This window comes from Pseudophryne corroboree, chromosome 2, assembly GCF_028390025.1.
Source record: "Pseudophryne corroboree isolate aPseCor3 chromosome 2, aPseCor3.hap2, whole genome shotgun sequence".
Taxonomy (NCBI): domain Eukaryota; kingdom Metazoa; phylum Chordata; class Amphibia; order Anura; family Myobatrachidae; genus Pseudophryne; species Pseudophryne corroboree.
This window is the reverse complement of record NC_086445.1, coordinates 126,091,109-126,109,257: the sequence shown is the minus strand read 5'-3', so window position 1 is coordinate 126,109,257 and position 18,149 is coordinate 126,091,109. Positions and strand designations below refer to the sequence as shown.

General features: G+C 44.3%; 1 protein-coding gene across 1 annotated transcript in view; it reads left to right on the top strand.

Moving 5' to 3' along the window:
- The window catches only part of ATP8A2 (ATPase phospholipid transporting 8A2), a 1,320,460-nt gene that overhangs the window by 1,223,138 nt on the left and 79,173 nt on the right, over positions 1–18,149 (top strand). The window contains exon 35 of the mRNA XM_063951698.1: positions 10,036–10,140. Within this exon, the coding sequence (XP_063807768.1) occupies positions 10,036–10,140 (105 nt within the window). The remainder of the gene's footprint in view (positions 1–10,035; positions 10,141–18,149) is intronic.

Sequence of the window (18,149 nt, the reverse complement as noted above, 5' to 3'; positions counted from 1 at the left end):
ATATTAGTAACTCTTTACAGAGAATTTCTTATCAACTGCCAATTAACTTCCCAGTGTATTTTTTTTATTGTGAGAGGAAACGATTGTCCATTTACACGTTTGACACTGCTGCACAAATTAGTATTTCCAGATGCAAATTATGTACCCAGTAGCTGAATGTGCTACTAGCTCTAATATGTCCCAATTTAATCTACAAGAATGACATTATTTTTTGCATTTATTCCTAAAAATAAAAAAAAGTTATAGATACTTTTTTGTGACTCCAACATCATCATTAATAACATAAAATATATATAACGTATGCAGGGCCGGTTCGAGGGCCCTCTGCGCCCCGGGCAGGAAATGGGGGTGTGGCTTAATACAGGGGGCGTGATCAGTTACGCCCCCTGTATAGTAGTAGCGCCGCCTAAATGCTGAGCGGTGCGCGATGACGTCATCGCGCACCGCACAGCAAAAGGTCCTCTCCACGAAGGGAAACTAGACGCTTAGCGTCTAGTTCCCTTCACAGGGGACACAGCTCACAGCCGGGGGACACAGCGGGCAGCGGAGGGCACAGCAGTGGCGGATCTTGCCATGGTGCGGCGCCCTCCGGAAGGCGGCGCCCCGGGCAAAAGTCCTGCTTGCCCGTGGCAAGATCCACTACTGAACGTATGGTTCCCTGGTTCTAGTATTTATAAATGCAGGAAATACATGGGCTCTGGGCTTTTTGACAACTTATCTATGCCCAGGAGCAGACTGTCCCACAGGTGTACAGGGGAAATCCTTAGTGGGCCCCAATACCCTGGGCCGCTACTCTAGGAGGTCAGGTTTCAGATTGTGCGCTCAAATTATGCATTATTTATTACTCTACTAGAGGGTCAGTAACTTTGTGGAGCAGGATCATGGATGAACTTGGTTGCTTCATTTGTTTCTATGGAAACTACACACTTCTGACCCCTCCTTTATAAAGGGGTCCTGTTCATAGCAGGTTTACTATGTGCTCTCCAATAGTTGTCTAAGGGGGTTATTCAGGTTGCATCTCTAATCAATGCAACCGCAATAACCCTGTTCCCGGCACTACTGCACATGCGCAGGTATCATCCTGCGTGTGCGCTAGCAGCCAATGCGATCTGATCTGAGGCAGAAGCGTTCGCGGGCGGCAATGGAGAATTGCAGGGGTGGCGGAATTTTTGGGGCGGCCGTGTGACGTCGTACGCAGTCGCTCTCATTGAGAAAATGGCGATGCAGCGCCTGCATACGCAGCCAAGCTACGGCTGCAGGGGGTCGTCCACAGTAGCTGCAACCGCAATTAAATTGAGGTCGCAGCCACCAGGAAGTCTATTTAGCACGCTGGGCGGCCTTGCTCTGTGATGGGCCGCCCCCACCATGCGATAGAAAGGATTGCAGAATCTGCTTTTTAGCAGAATTTGCAATCCTTACTGAATAACAGCCTAAGGCCACCTGTTGTTACCCTATTAGTGCATTCCCCAGTGGGCACTTCATGCCTCAGTTTTACACTGTCTTGTGCAGTGGTTCTCAAACTGTGTGCCGTGGCACCCTGGTGGGCCTCAGGACACTTGCAGGGGTGCCCTGGGTTGGTGGTCCAGGAGCAATTGAAATTATTTATGGTCAAAGTAATAGGCAAAACCAGTGCTGGTGGCTGCCAATCCTAAAATATGTGGATAGACAGAAATAAGTGTTGTCCCTCACCACACAATTAAAGCTAAGGATGACATATAAACACAATGTACTTAATTTATTATTTCTGTCTAAATTTCTCAATAAGAAACTTCAACTTCTGGCCTAGAGGTGCCGTGAAAACAATTCTGATATTCCTACTCTAGGGCGCAGTGATACAGAAAAGTTTGAGAACCACTGGTCTAGTGTCTACTCTCCATTTTTACACATAAATTACATGTATGATATTCCCTGGACTCTAATCACTACATCAGGTTAATTCTAGAGCAGTGTTTTTCAACCACTGTCCCGTGGCACACTAGTGTGCCCTGAGAAGTCTCCAGGTGTGCCGCCATAGAAGCACAGCCAGGCCCGTCAGTATTTTGCCGCTACTGAGGCCCTGGTACGAGCAATACTGGTGAGTTTAGTGGTTGCAGAGCCAGTTCTAATTTTGGGCCTGGGCAGTGTTGGGCTCTTCTGGCTTTCTCATGCTGCTTTCACATCGCAAACCCTGCTATTGAAACGGTTCTTTAAACGGTTCTTACAACGGGTCTGAGCAGTTAAACCCCCTTCACATCGCATGTTGTAACCAGTATATTACCGTTTCATTACCGTTTTGGTACCTTTCACACTGAACCCGTTTCTCCCATAGAAAACAGTGGTTGTCATTTTAAATGGACTTTTCTGGCCCACACATTATTAATATTTATTAATTAATTATTTATTTATTAATAATTTGGCTAGTCGTACGATGGAACCCAGCAGCTTCAAGCACCTTTACCATGTTTATGTAGATTATTGCATCCTACACTGTCCCAGTGATTTGTCTAGCAATTTCTTCATCCCCTCTCATCCTAAACTGCTCCCTAACCTCCTCATCACTGCAATTTGCCATTTTAAACTGTATTCTGTATAATAAAACGCTCCCTTCACTCTCATGTGTTTCCTCCAGTTTATTTCCTGCTTCTGTCTGGTGACATCACACATGGAGACAGCCTATCACCTTCTGTGGTTTGGAAATACCGTTTCAGAGCCTTTCACATTGCACAGTGAAACGGGTCTGAACCGTGTAGGACCCTGCTTTTTAACCGTTTTAAAATACCAGTAATCTGTAACCAGTAAATTCAAAGTGGCCCTTTCACACCGCAGCTAGAACCGTTTTGGAAGGCTTAAAAAACGGCAATTTACTGGGTTATAGCTGTGGTGTGAAAGGGATATTAGATGTGGCTAAGGCGTTACCTATGGAGAAGCTGCGACATGACATCCTAGGACACGCAACTGCACCATGCATCACCATTATATTTGAGTGTGCCTTGGCAATATTTCAATCTTGCTCAGTGTGCCGCAAGTTGTAAATGGTTGAAAATCTCTGTTCTAGAGGGTTTCTCCTCCTAATAGAGCAATTTTCAAGGCTTTGGTTTTATAAGGAATAATATAAAGGGCACTTGTAGGGATTGGTGAGAGAAAAAATAGTGGAATGGCAACCTCTTTGTCCCAACCAAACAAGGCATGCGGGCTCCAGCATACCTCCCAATATTTCAATATCTGAAAGAGGGATGCCTCGCATGCCGAAGGTGCGTGCCGCCAAAAAGGGGATGGAACGTTATGGTAAATGCACAGAGCCTCTCGTGAAAATAGGCGGAGCCTCAATGCAAACCCCCGTTCCCATCATTGTGGGGGAATGTCCAGCTCTCTCCAAGACACTGGGCTGCCCCCACGCTCTTCCTTTAGTGTGTATAGATGACGTGCGCATTGCACAGTATCTGTTCCATTTACACACTGCTCTCCTAGGCTGTGCAGAGCAGCGGTGACAGTGCTTTCCCACAACTTTTTACCCTGTGGGATAAGGCTGTCTACGATGGGACAGTCCCCACCAAAAAAAGGGACGTTGGGAGTTATGCATACAGTACTTACTCTGCATTGTACATAGTTAAAACACTTTAGGGTCTATGTAATAAAAGCCCTGCGAATAGAACCCCGCTAATGTCATTTTTTTTTTAAATCACCAGCAGCTGACAGATGCTTGAGTGAGCAAATTCCAATATGTGTTTTGGGAGTCGGGAAGTTCAGTTCTGGCATCTAAATAAGCCTTTGATAAATAGACCCCTTTAGCTGGTAAAATACAACAACTTGACCAAACCCAGGTCCTAATTCAGCATGGATCGATGAAGTGCGTAAATCGCTATTTGCTGATTTCCATACTTCTGCATATGCGTAAACGCCATTGCGCGCATGTGCGAGGACTTAAACTGTGATCTCATGCGATCACAGTTCAAGAGCCGGCGAGGGGTGGTGGCGTTGCAGCGTTTTGGAGGCGGCGACGCAGTGTTGGAGGAGCATGGTCCGGACAACGGAGGCGTGTCTGGACCATTTACAGGGTGGGCCGCGGCGGCTGCGTGACGTCACATGCAGCTGCTGAGACCCAAAATGTGGTGGCCCTGCAACTGCCTAGCTGCGAAGACAGAGCACTACCCTTGATATACGAGCACTTTGCTGTTTAGCAAAGCGCTCGCATTTCAGTGGGGGGGGGGGAGAACCCGGCATGCAAGGTGGCCTTGCCCTTTCCTGGGCGCCCCCGCATGCTAGAGAAAGGAGTTGTAGTTTTGCGATTTTTCGCAAAGCTACAGCTCATTCTGAATGAGGCCCCCTGTCTCATATTTTGCAAATGTGCAGAAATACAGTACACAAGTGTAATTAACAGTCATCCATAAAACAATTTACTACACAGGAGGTGACCTAATTGCGTTACTGACATAAGAATATAGGTGGACTGTCTTATGGGCACCCCAAAAAGGGTAATGTCCCTAAAATAGTATTCTATCCCTCTGTCACTTGCAGTAAAGATGAAATATTCTCTGCAGGAGGGGCTTTCAACTCCAGTCCTGCAGTAGCCCAGTTTTGAGGAATTCAGTCTGTGAAAACAGGTGGGATAATTACTGTCCAGTAAAATAGATTATATCACCTGTGCAAGATAAAGAAAATCCAGAAAACATGACCTGCTCAGGGTGCTTGAGGATTTGAGTTAAGAACCCAAGCTCTACAGCAGTCTCTCTGTGCCCCTGAGGAATTAGTTCCACACTAATTATAACAGACTGAAATCCTTTCTATTGGCCAAAAGCATCAAGAATATACTGTACTTGGATAACTATGTTTCCATGATTGATCACATTAAACACAAGCCAGGCTATATGACTTGAGATACATGAAATCCATGAAAAGATTGTTTGGAGAAGAAAAGTTATGGCTGGCTGCACATCTCTGTTCCGATCAGAAAGTGGACTATTGAATACTGTCGGAATAACTGTGATCCTATCCAAATATGACCATTCCTTTACAACCCGGAAGATAACCTGGCTTCTAGCAAAATCTTTTAAGAAATAACCTATGTACAGCTTTGAAAACCACCTACCACTTGCTAAGCATGCAGCTTCCAGGCCTGTTCAGCCATTCTCAACTGGTGGCCCAAAAAGCAAACGTCCAACTCAAATCCATAGAAATTAAGGGAAAAGTGTTCTCTTTTGACAGACCCAGGCAGATATATAGACATACACAGTGCCACAGATATATAGACATACACTCTTTGCCAATGTTTTCATGACCTTGCCAGCACCACTGACAGCTAAGTATAAGGGATTCAAGACCTGATTCAGATTTGAACAGAATGCCGATATTTAGGCAACTGAGCGATTATTGGTAGACTGCGCATGCGCCGTGATCAGAAGCACAAAGATACTTTTGCAGTGTCGCTCACAGTGAGGATTTATTCACAGAGTGAGTGAGAGAAAGGGACCATTTGTGGGAGGTAAGGGGTAGTGGCAGCAAAGACACGGGCATGTCATGATCTTTTTTGGGGTGTGTGTCAGCGTGCGACTGCAGAAAACATGGAGCCAGGAACGCAGCTCCCGCAGCCATTCTGCAAGACCTTAGACTCACTCGGGGAAACAATGTTCCTCGCATCTGCGTCGCAGTTGCGAATGCTGAGATGTTGCGATGGGGCTGGTGGGTGTCTCTGAGCATTACTGGGCGGCTACTACACTTGCGTTGTTTCACATGTCCATAGCCTGGAAAATATCAACAATAATTAAATTAATTCTAAATTACAAATAATGTCCTTTTAAACCCTACTATATTCTGTAAATCTCTATATATGTAGAGCGAGAGAAATATGAATTAAAATAGACACAATGCAGTATTATGTGTATTTGTCATACACATAGGTAAAATAAAGGATATGACAAGTACAAAGCATAGCGGATGAGCTGTAGGCAGACATCTGACAGCAGCTCGCCCCGCTCGTCCCTCATTTTTCAGTATTGTTTCCATTAAATCACCTTGCACGCTTTCTTCCGAATACGTGTCATCTTTTCCTTGTGTCTTACATGTTTATGCCTGTCATATTTATTCAAATTGATTCTTTTTATGTTTGTTTTATGTCCTTTCAATCCATACTTAATAGACTGTTATTGTAGCGGTGTTATGCATTCATTTGTGGCATTCCGTATCCTCAGAAATGAGCCTTGCTGCTTATATTTTGGGACACCGTGGTGTCCCAAAATATTATCTGATTAGTGTTACGTTCCTTTGTTTGATCTGACATCCCCGGTGCCTGTCTGAATAAACAAATCTAGGGCATGCTGCACTTCAGTTCCCATGTTATGACATTATGGAGAGTGTACTGAGCCACAATTACACCTTCTGCTTCTGGCACAGCTCCTGTACAAGTCTTCACTGACTGTCAATAATTCAGGAGGGTGTCATTCCCTGAAGATGAGATCCTTGTTTATGAAGTGATGTGTTTTGTATATTTCGGTGATGAGAGCTTCAATTATTTTGTTTCTCCTTCTCCTGTGTCTTGCCTCCTCCTTTACAGAAGGGAAACCTGCACTTGTGATAATGCTATAATCTTTCAAAGAACCTTTTTAGTTGCTTAGTGTTCGTCTATTTTCTCATTATTTTGCCCTTAGAGGCAACACAGAGTTTCTGTAGAGATACAATTTTGTCCAATACACAAAGCTGACCTATGTCATATCCAAAGGCCACAAAAAGAAAGAACTTCACCTTGAAAATATGAAAGTATGAAAGTTTTTGGGCAAAATATAGAAGGAAACTAGAAAGATTAACCAGGGTACTTAGTAAAAGTTACAGCAGGACATAAGCAATACGTTAAAGTTGTCAAAAGAGCCACTGGAGGATATTGCTCTTAGTCTTTGTTAACAATGGTTCATTAATTGCTTCCAAGCCTAGGTAGACATCACTAGTATGTTTCCATTGGCTTTCCAAAACATTGACCGAACATATAATAGTTAAAAAAGGGTATGGGTCATTGGGTCGACATGCATTAGGTCGACAGTCATTAGGTCGACCACTATTGGTCGACATACATTAGGTCGACAGGGTTTCTAGGTCGACATGGTCCCTAGGTTGACATGTGCTAGGTCGACATGACAAAAGGTCGACATGAGAATTTTTTTAAATGTTGGTGTCGTTTTCTTCGTAGAGTGACCGGGAACCAATTAGTGCACTGTGTCCCCTCACATGGCTCGCTTCGCTCGCCATGCTTCGGGCAAGGTTACCGTTCCCAATTGTAGTCCATGTGGATCGTAAAGTATGAAAAAGTTTAGAAAATTGTGAAAAACTCATGTCGACCTTTTGTCATGTTGACCTAGAGCATGTCGACCTAGGGACCATGTCAACCTAGAAACCCTGTCGACCTAATACATGTCGACCAATAGTGGTCAACCTAATGACTGTCGACCTAATGCATGTCGACCTAATGTCCGTATCCCGTAAAAAAATATCCTTAAATTGGCCTTAATAATATACCTTTCAGACAGAAACTGAAATTACCGGTTGAAGCAGTTCTACCCGGTAATGTCATAAAAAACACGGGTCCTTTGGATCAACCTGGGTTGACTCTTTCACACAAACAAAATACCTGTGTTGATCTGCAAATTACCGGGTTAAAATTCTCGACCCGGAAATTTGCTTGTCTGTGTAATTGCCGGGACTTTCAGACTTTTCTGTCTGAGTAGTATAACTGACTGAAGAATATACAGGTGGAACTTTGCAAGAAGCTACCAACTGATCAGGCTTCTACTAGGTTTTTATGCAATAGAGGTAACAAGGTTGAGGTATTTAGAGAAATGTTATAAAGCTATCTGGTTTTGGCAGTCTGCAGCTGTTATCCTTTGGAACTCCTCTGCATTAATGTGTGCCACACTGCTACTAAGAGCCATCTTCTCTTCCTCCTCATAAGCTGTGTATTACAATGTAAATGACTTACCTGTACTCATATAAATAAATTGCAACTTGCTTTATATGAATGTGCTACTAATAAAAAGTATGAAGGTAAAAGTTCCCATAATCAAGCAAAACTTGAGATATCATATGTGACACTCGGTATAGGCTGTGCAGTTGATTGCAAGCTATTTTCCTTAGTTTCAGCAATTTTCTGCAAAAGGTTTACACAAGTGTAATTTTACAAATAGCTTTAATTCGGATAAAACCCTGAAACATTTCCATGTAGGTTTGAGGCTATTTCCTGTATATAAGCCAGGTGTATCTTATACCCCTTTCACATCGCAAAAATAACCCGGTATATTGCCGAGTTTGAGCCGTGTCAACCCGGTTTGAGGTGCAGTGTGAAAGCGCCATTATGAATTTACCGTGTCAAACAACCCGGTATTTCAACCCGTGTAAAAAGAAGGATCCTACACGGTTCGGAACCGGTTCATTTGGCATTGTGAAAGCCTCAGACCCGCTATATTCAACCCGGTAATCTTAAAAAGGAGGTGATAGGTTGTCTCCCTGCATGATGTCACCTGTCTGAACCCGGAAATAAACAGGCAGCACGCTTTAAACAGTGTGTTTTTATTTATACTACATTCACAGTGCTACAGTGCTTGGAGAATATGGCAAACTGGAGTGAGGATGAGGTTAGGGAGCTGTTACGGATAAGGGGGGAGTCTGAAATCACCCACCAAATGACAGGGACTGTTAAGGATGCAATCACGTACAAAAACATAACAAAGATGCTTGCAGCCTCTGGATTCCACCGTACCTCCCAGCAGGTAATCAATAAACTAAAGGCCCTTAAAAGGAATTTCCATAAGGTCCACGACCACAACAGAAATAGACGTGGTGCTGCCCGTATGGAGTGGCAATATTACGAGCAGTATGCCACCATATTTGGCCACTCAGCACTTGCAACAACGGTTAACTTATCCTCCAGCATAGCAGCAGCAGAAACAAGACAGGCCTGTGCTGCCGTTCTCTAGACCACAATTTTCGTTGAGTAGTGAGGTTAAGGTTGAGTATGGTGGTCACAGAAGCAGATATAAACGATCTCCTCCTGCGCAGGTATTGTCGGCGATGAATGGCGGTGTCTCTCAAATACTGCAGCCTCCTCCTCCTCATAACATAGCTGCTGAACAAGCTACAGAATATGAGAAGTTCAAATATCCTCTCACAGGCTGAATCCAAGTGCAGTACAGCTGAGACTATCACAAAGTCTATAGAGACATGTGCTGTGTCGGCCATGATTGCTGCACTACTGAGCACTCCCCAGCCCCTCCTTGTAATACCTTTCAAACCTCATCAATAGGAGACAGAAAAGTCCATTTATAATGACATCACAAATGTTTTCAAAGGGTGAACCGGGTTCAGTGTGAAAGGCACCAACCCGGGAATAACCCGGCAATAACACGGCTCCAAACTGCGATGTGAAAGGGGTATAGCGTGTTCAGACCCGGGTCAGAAGCGTGTTCAAAAGCCGGTTCTTTACCGGGTTAGCGATGTGAAAGCGGTATTAGTTTTAGAAAGAGTTATTATTCTAGATACTCGTTCCTTATGCATAATAACATAGAGCAGTGCTTCTCAAACTCAGTCCTCAAGAATATCAAAACTGTGTACTACATAAAACATTACTCTCTGTTTTACTTTTTAGTAGTTGTTTTAAAAAAATATATATTTTATAAGGAGAGATTTGTTTATGGATATGGAGTTTTGTGATAGAACATAGATTTTTGTTCACATTTTTATTCTAATCAGACTTACGTAACAAATACAAGAACTGATAAACTGATTACAAGGTTCAGATTTGGGAAACATTTAAAATATCAACAAACAGTAAAACAAGAAAATAATAAAGGAGGTGGGAGGATAATGTCGGTGCGGGAGCAATGGAAAAGGAGGAGGGGATGAACACAGGACATCCCCAGTGTAAACTGAACTGTTGCTGCGTGGAATGCAGAAAGAGAGTAACTTGCATAAAAAAAAATCTTTGTAAAATAGATGGTTTCACAGAAATACATACACTGGAACCTCACCTAGATAGTATGCTGTAAAATGGGCATATCATGGGTTGTTTCTATTTTGCAGGGCCAAGCACACCTACAGCAAAACACTGTTAGAACAAATCCAGGAGATAGAGACCAGGACCAAGGAGATGAGTAAAGCCGCGCTTCGCGATTCCAACGGAAAAAGGTAAAAGCATTTTCGCCATGGCGTCTAGACTCTCATATGTGCCACGTGAAATGTAACTATTCAGACCTACTGCAATATACTGTAGCTATTTTAGTTTAGTGAGCTTATTATTTATTTTCTAATTTTTGTTCTTTTTTACTGGTATTTACTGATCATTTTTCTAAAAAAAACATTAAAATGCTTCTCTACAAATCATTGTAGATGTTTATCACGACTGAAATAAAAAGATTGTTTCTATTCAGTGCCAATAAACTTTTCATTACATTTTATCAATGTTTAACTAAAGTAACAAATTATAACCATAGTACATCATACATCCATATCTATAATATTATTTTTCCTTTCACCTATTTGAAGTAGTTTTCCTGTGGCAGGAAATTGATGCTCAGATTAATCTCTGAGCTGTAGCACAGCATACAGTAGCTTTGTTAGTTGACCTTCAATCCAGTTGTCTATATTTAATGCATACTAAGCGGTATTAATATAGACAAGTGGATTTATCAGTGTTGTAAAAGGCTTAATCTGATTGGCTATGAGTGCTTGTTAACAACCAAATGTTGCGCTTTGTGACAAAATGTTAAATGCAGTGGCCTGTACATACGCTACTTAGGAATAGAACGCCTTTATAAATCTTGTTGGGTTAACCGTTTAAGGGCCGAAAGGACTTTTTTCATATTTAATCTGAATTGGCTTAATGTCATGTTGTTAGAGGCTGCCTCTGTTTTCTGCACAGACGCGGCCCTCTACTATGTTCTTTCTCCGCCATCCTGTTAGCAATACAGATATGCCCATAAGTAGTCCTTGGAGGTACCAGTGAGATCCCAAGTTCACTTTATCACTGCCGCTTACTATATTAACTATACCACTTTCATCACTATGTATAAACAGAATCTAGTGTGTATACACCTGGTGCACCAAAATGCCCAGCAAAGTGCCATATCGGATAACCACAGCATGCTTGAAAATAGCTGCTTGTCTTCAGAGTCAGCCTGGGTGCATCACCCCCCTGACTTGTGAGCGCAGCAGCCACCATCACTATCAGCATAGATGTGCACCAACCCTATTCTGGCAGCAAACTATCCGGCTGAAAATGCTGCATCTTTGCATACGCTTATGTCTGAATGGAATACATACTATATCCCAGCGATCGGGATGCCGGTGGTCACATGACCTTCCGCGGCATCCCAACATCGGAGGAGGTAAGTATGTCTACCCTCCACACCCTAACCCTCAGGCGGTGGTAGCTGGAGCTAACACTCCCGGGTGTTGCCTGTGGCTAACCCTTGGAGGGTAACGGCTAGGACTAAACCCCCCTAGTGCCTAACTCTAACCCCCCCTAGTGCCTAACGCATTCCCCCGATAACTTTGGACTGTTGATGATCCAGCTCCGCTGTCCTGAGTGGATTTAGGATTCCGGCTTTAGTGACATGACCACCGGCATCCTGACAACTGGCATACTAAACACATCCCCTCTGAATAAATAGGCTGCGATTCTGTCTACACACCCATGGCAAGATTATACTAATTGCAAACTCTCCGTTACACCCATTTAGCCACAAGTAGAGGTCCGACTGATGTCTGTACTACTCTGAATACGCCTGCAGATTCACCAGGATGCAGATGATGCTGTTTGCGTCAGACTAATGCATAGTATGAAAACTTGCATTTGCGCGCACACAGCCTGCAGCACGCACTGTGGGTGCATTGTTCAGCTCTACATAACATACATGAAGGCAGCTGTCTGTGGTTCAGATAGCTGCATGGTGAGCATAGGTAGAAAATCTATTATATTGGGATCATTAACTCCTATATTAAATTAAATAGAACTTTCCAACATTGACAATATCAGCAATTCAGGACAGCACACACCACTCTATCACTCTGCCAAACCCATTCCTCCTGTCCGTCCCAAAACCTAGCTAAGCTCACCCTCCATTCTCCTTCAGCTTTTTAATAACATCAATTGATAATATGTTGATTTGTAAATGATTGTAATTCACCTACTGCTGTGACTGCAATATAGCAATGGTGAGTATTGTTAAAGATACCAGCAGTATTAAGGGTTAACAGTTTGAATAATAGTCCCAGGGTGACAAGGTACCTGACTTTTCTCATGCTTAATGACAGTGGCTGACCTCTCTTGGGAGTATCCTGTGTTGTGTTAACACTGACAAGAGGTTAAATGACTCTGAACACTTCAAAAACACAGCGCTTCAGCAAGCTTCAAAGGTCATTTGTGAAGATGCAAATATATTTCTATTTGTATAACTGCGCCAATCCATACGCCCCGCACATACATCAGTGCACAAGCACATTCCATTTATTTGGCTAATTGTGGACCCGGTTGTAAATGGACATGATGGAAAGATATTATATCACATTTAGTGCCAATATATTACACATAGCTTTGCAGAGAATGTTTCATCATTAACATCATTCCCTTTCCCAGTGGAACTTGCAGTGTAAATATCGTACCACACAAATACACACATAGAAACATAGAATTTGACGGCAGATAAGAACCACTTGGCCCATCTAGTCTGCCCATATTTTTTATCCTAATAGGTAATCGCAACCCTTTTTGAACCTTAATTCTTTGTAAGGATATTCATATGCCTATCCCAAGCATGTTTAAATTGCTCTACAGTCTCAGCCTCTACCACCTCTGATGGGAGGCTATTCCACTTATCCACTACCCTTTCTGTGAAATGGGTCAATTCCAATCAAAGCATCCGCGGGGGTGTCCTCATGCACATAGCCTCAGTACGCCATAGAGCGCAAGAAGCCTGCTGCGACTGAGCCGCTCCGAGAAGTGTGGCATAGCGACTATTTCCTTGCATTTTGTGTTTTATTCGCATTGCGGGCGCAGTAAAACACCTCTTATTCATAGTGTACTGCCAATGCTGCGCCATGACTGTAACCCGCACAGGAAATTAGTTTTAAACACGTACAAAGTCGCAGATGAGGCATAACGGAACCGGGCGTGAGAAAAGCGCGGCTGTTGCATCCTAGCACTGCGTATACAGATTCAGACTCATTCACACACAGATGTACAAATATCACATATCAAATTGATAAGTGCGGTCTAGCAAAGTTGTTTTGTCGCTCCCAGTTGTTTGTGCGAAAAAAGACGCACATTTTGAGTGTAAAAGGTATGCGGCGCAACCATGTTGCTCTGGACATGACACTCCTAGAGGGGCTGAAGCTACAGTGTATGAGGGCGCATCTGTATGAGTATACTTTTAGTATACGTGCAGTAGCAAAGAATCGCACTGCTCTATGAGCATCAGCATTGTGCGCGTCAGTGTATTTTGGTTCAGATCACAATTTGTGTGTTAATCAGACATATGAAAACTGCAGTTCATATTACTACATGGTTTATTTTGGCACTGAACAGGTTAACAGCACCGTAAAGTAGTGTAATTATAATTGGTCTATTAGCCGTATAGGGTGAGGTTAATTGCTAAGCTGACTGCATGTGAATTTTTACAGAGAGGAAATGTTCGAACTGTTCATAATTGCATTCAATGTTTTAAATCAACACTTCCACGACTTTAGGGGGGCTGATTGCTTGCCTGAGACCCTCTGACTGCACTGCCAGGATGAACCTCTGCGATTGTGTATCCATGGTCCATTAAGCCCTATTGTGTCTGGCTTCTAATCCACTAACCCATAATAATAATAATAATAATAATGTTCAGTGTTTTGTACTAATTTTGCTGTATTCTCAACGCAGACTTTCATTTATGTTCCTTCATGCAGATTTCCTTTGCACTCACAAGGCATGCATAGAAATGATGTAAGCAGCCCACCTCTGCCTTCCACCCCTCCAAATCAACTCCCCCCTTCCTTTCCTAATTACTGCCAGATTTACTGGGTGGTCCAACTGTGTACTAGATAATGGTGGAGTGCTTAAATCTTCTGGAGTTTGCAGTGTGTGCTCTGTGGTGTGGCCTCCTGAGTGTTCTTCAGAACCGTACTCTCTTTCATCTCTTCTGTTTGTATCTTGGCCCTTTCACACCTGCTCCAATTGTGCATGTCTCCAGGGAGGGTACTTGCAGTATTGAGTAGATGAGTGGTGCTGTGGGGATTTCACTCTAAAGCTTGTTTGTGTTTCAGTCGTGCACCCCCACTGTTCTCATGGAGTGTGTTTATCTGTGTAATAACTGACTGGCTCCCCAGTCATGCTGGGCACCTCCTGCCAGTCGCTGTGATCAGTCTGTTAGTTTGGAAATGTTTTAGCACGCAATGAGTAACCGGAATCTTTTTGTTTCCAATAATGTTGTTCTGGAGGTATTAAGAGACCTGCAGAGACGGTTGTTGCTATCTGAGAGGCTGGCACAAACGTGTCAGATGTGGGGAGTGTGCCACACATACATTTGGTGGCTGTGACTGAGACACTGAGCCAGTTGCAACTGCACTAATAGGCCCTGTGGAATGCTTTCTATACTTACTATGTTTCCAATTAGTTTATCCTGATACAAATTACTTTTAGGGGGAATAATGTGCAATGTAGAATACATTGGCAACATTTTGTTACATTTTCAAAGGCGCAGCAAAGAAGGAGAAAAAATTTGTGAGTGATCGGTGCAATTTTAATAGTGGTTGGGCAACAAAATTAACCTAATTTTTTTAAATAGCAAATGTCCTATTTGTTGCATTTACTTGGCTTTGCCTTTCAATCTGAATCTGAGGGTGGTAGGAATAACAGCAAAAAAAGAGAAAGAATAAGCAGACAAACAAGGAGAACCGCCCTGCACCCAGTTGCTGATATTTACTATATAACTGTTGTGGATATTTTCCTGGGGAACATGTATGCAGTTTATATTCTTCCCAGCATTAGTGAAATCTGAATTGGGTTTGGGGGCTTGACTTCTGCACACTGGGCGCGTGGATGAATCCTCATGGGTGTGACTACAACAAAACCAGTGACTATGCCCCTGAAGAACCTGCCCCTACTATAAAAACACCATTTTGTTGCCTCACGCATTGCAGACACTTGCCTCCTCTTTGTGCAGCAGGTGAAATGCCTCAAACCTCCGGCAAATCGGGAAACACGTGGCAACTGCGGCACAGCAAGATAGTCTATTCAAATAGGTGCTGTCCTGTCGAAACTGGGAAGGTGGGGTGTTATGCGGTTAAAGTAGCCTGCTAGTACACATCTACCCAGTCATTAAAGCACAATATCAAGGCAAAGCACAGTCACAGTGTGTTGGGACTAACCAACAGTGCTGCCATCAGGGGGGAATGCCGGGACCTGGATGGATACTCCTGCTGCCAATGGTAAAAGTACGGAGGTACGGGATGATATGGTGTACCATTAAGAAATTAGTAGCCGGTACATCTTACCTCCCTACCATTTTGCCGCTGCACTGCCGTTTGCTACAAGTCTGCACCACAGAGCGAGTTACTCACAGTGCTCTGTAGTGTGACAACTGCAGTACCTTCTATTTTGCCTGGTTGCAGCCAGGGCTGCTGGGACCGCAACGATGACCTTGTGAGGTCACACTCCATGGCACGAAAAGGAGGTGCCCGGCCATGTACTTCCAGCGCTGACCCAGTTAGCCTCGGGAGACTCAGGAGCCTGGAGTGACAGGGGCAGCAGGCTGGAGAGACCCGGGACAAGAGGCAGGAGGCTGGAGAGACATGGGGCAGAAGGCTGGAGATACATGGGGGAGTAGGTTAGAGAGACATGGGGCAGGAGGCTGGAGAGACACCTCAAAGATCTAGACCACCCCCTTCTCCATGCAGACTATTCAAAGACCCCCCTGGTGGACTACCTGCAGCAGGCGAGCACTCACCATCGGGGCCTCTTGGCTGTTTTGTATCTTTTAGCATTATGCTTCTGCACTGTAGCCACTTCTGCTGTCCAGGCCGGCTCCATCACGTCTCTCCTATCTGATGCTGGGAGGAGACGTGGCCATGGTCCAGGGATGCCACTGCCTTGCCTCCTCCCAGCATCAGTTAGGCCAGGAGAGCAGATGTGGCTGCAGTGCAGCAGCACACTGCTAAAGAGATAAAAGCAGCCAACGTGGCTCAGCAACTAGGTGCAGGGGGGGGTGGGGGGCAGCTCCAGGAGCCGGCCCAGGCCCCATAGCAGATGCACCCCCTGCCCCTATTGTATCTACGCCCTTGGCTAGAAGGCTGGAGAGACATGGAGCAGGAGACTGAAAAGACAGGGCTGGAGTGACGGGGCAGGAGACTGGAGTCACAGGGTAGGGTTCTGGTAAGTTAGGAGGTTGGAGTGACAGTGTATGAGGCTGGAGTGAAATGAGGCTAATGTGATAGGGGTGTTTCAGGGACTCTGCCTATATTGTCAGTCCCCAGCCCCCAATTTTTGAAGGCAGCCCTGCTAACCAAGATCCACATAATAAGACACAGAAACTAGAGTGCTTCAACCTCGCTTTGTTAGTGCTGCATTCAATGGGGGTAACCCTAGTTTTATCAACAGGTATAGTCGACATAATGACATTAGTCATTAGTTCAACATAAACATTAACACCACACTTTTGACAGTTGTTATGTCGACATTGTTAAAATGTCGACAGGCAGCACGTCAACATTGTCAGAATATAAACATTAGACTTAAGGTCCATACACACTGGACGATAAAATGAGCGATGTCGCTCATTTTCCCCCTCCTTGAGCGACTTCGCTCATTTTATCGTCAAGTGTGTATGCCGCTAGCGACGACCGGCCCTGCGGGTCGGCAACGATCGTTGCTGTTGGTAGGGCATGCATGCAGGATCTAAACTGTCATCCACGGCCTGCATGCAGGGCTGGCGGAGGTGTGACGTCACTGAGCGATATGAGCGGTCATATCGCTCAGTGTGTACAGTCGGCCGCCGACCGGCCGGCCCGGGAGTGGAAACATTAGACAACGTCGCTCACGGAGCGACATCGTCTAATGTGTATGGGCCTTTAGGCTGTGGAACGAGGTAGTTAGGGTTAGGCACTAGAGTGAGATTAGGGTTAAGCTATGGGGAAGGGGGTTAGGGTTATGTACTAGGGGGAGGTTAGGGTTAAGCTATGGCAGTGTTTCCCAACCTCGGTCCTCAAGGCACACTAACAGTCCTGGTTTTAGTGATATCCAGGCTTGAACACAGGTGACTTAATTAGTACCTCAGTTATTTTGATTTAACCATCTGTGCTGAAGCCTGGATATCACTAAAATCTGCACCCGTGGTTGGGAATGCCTGAGCTATGGGGAAGGGGGTTAGGGTTAGGTACTAGGGGGAGGTTAGGGTTAAGCTGGGGGGAAGGGGTACTAGAGGGAGGTTAAGAGTAGGGGTTAAGGATAGGGGGACAATACTCACTGGAACTGCCACTTCCTCATATGGCTGCGCCGAAAGTCACACTCACATGACTGCTGGGACCCAGCAGACACTAATGGAGCCACTGCAGACGTCAAGAGCAGGTAAGTCACCGCTGGCCCACCGGGGATGATATGTTGACATTCTAGCATGTCGACATATCATCAGTACCTACGTGATGAATCTTGATATGGTCATACCACATATCATACCACACCCTTAGATTCATTACAAACTAAAATCTAGCTAGAACAAGATGTGCAAATTCAACCCAATGGTGTGACAGTCTGCAGATTCACTGTTCTAATACTCTCCTTTACTCCCCTCTCCTGAGTGCCGGCTCCGCTGTATCATTTCCATACACTTCACATAAGCACTTAATGTAGATACAGTTGTGCTCATAAGTTTACATACCCTAGCAGAATTTGTGATTTTCTGGCCATTTGTCAGAGAATATGAATGATAACTCACAAACTTTTCTTTCACTCATGGTTAGTGGTTGGGTGAAGCCATTTATTGTCAAACAACTGTGTTTACTCTTTTTAAATCATAAAGACAACAGAAACTACCCAAATGACCCTGATCAAAAGTTTACATACCCCAGTTCTTAATACCGTGTATTGCCCCCTTTAACATCAATGACAGCATGAAGTCTTTTGTAGTAGTTGTGGATGAGGCTCTTTATTTTCTCAGATG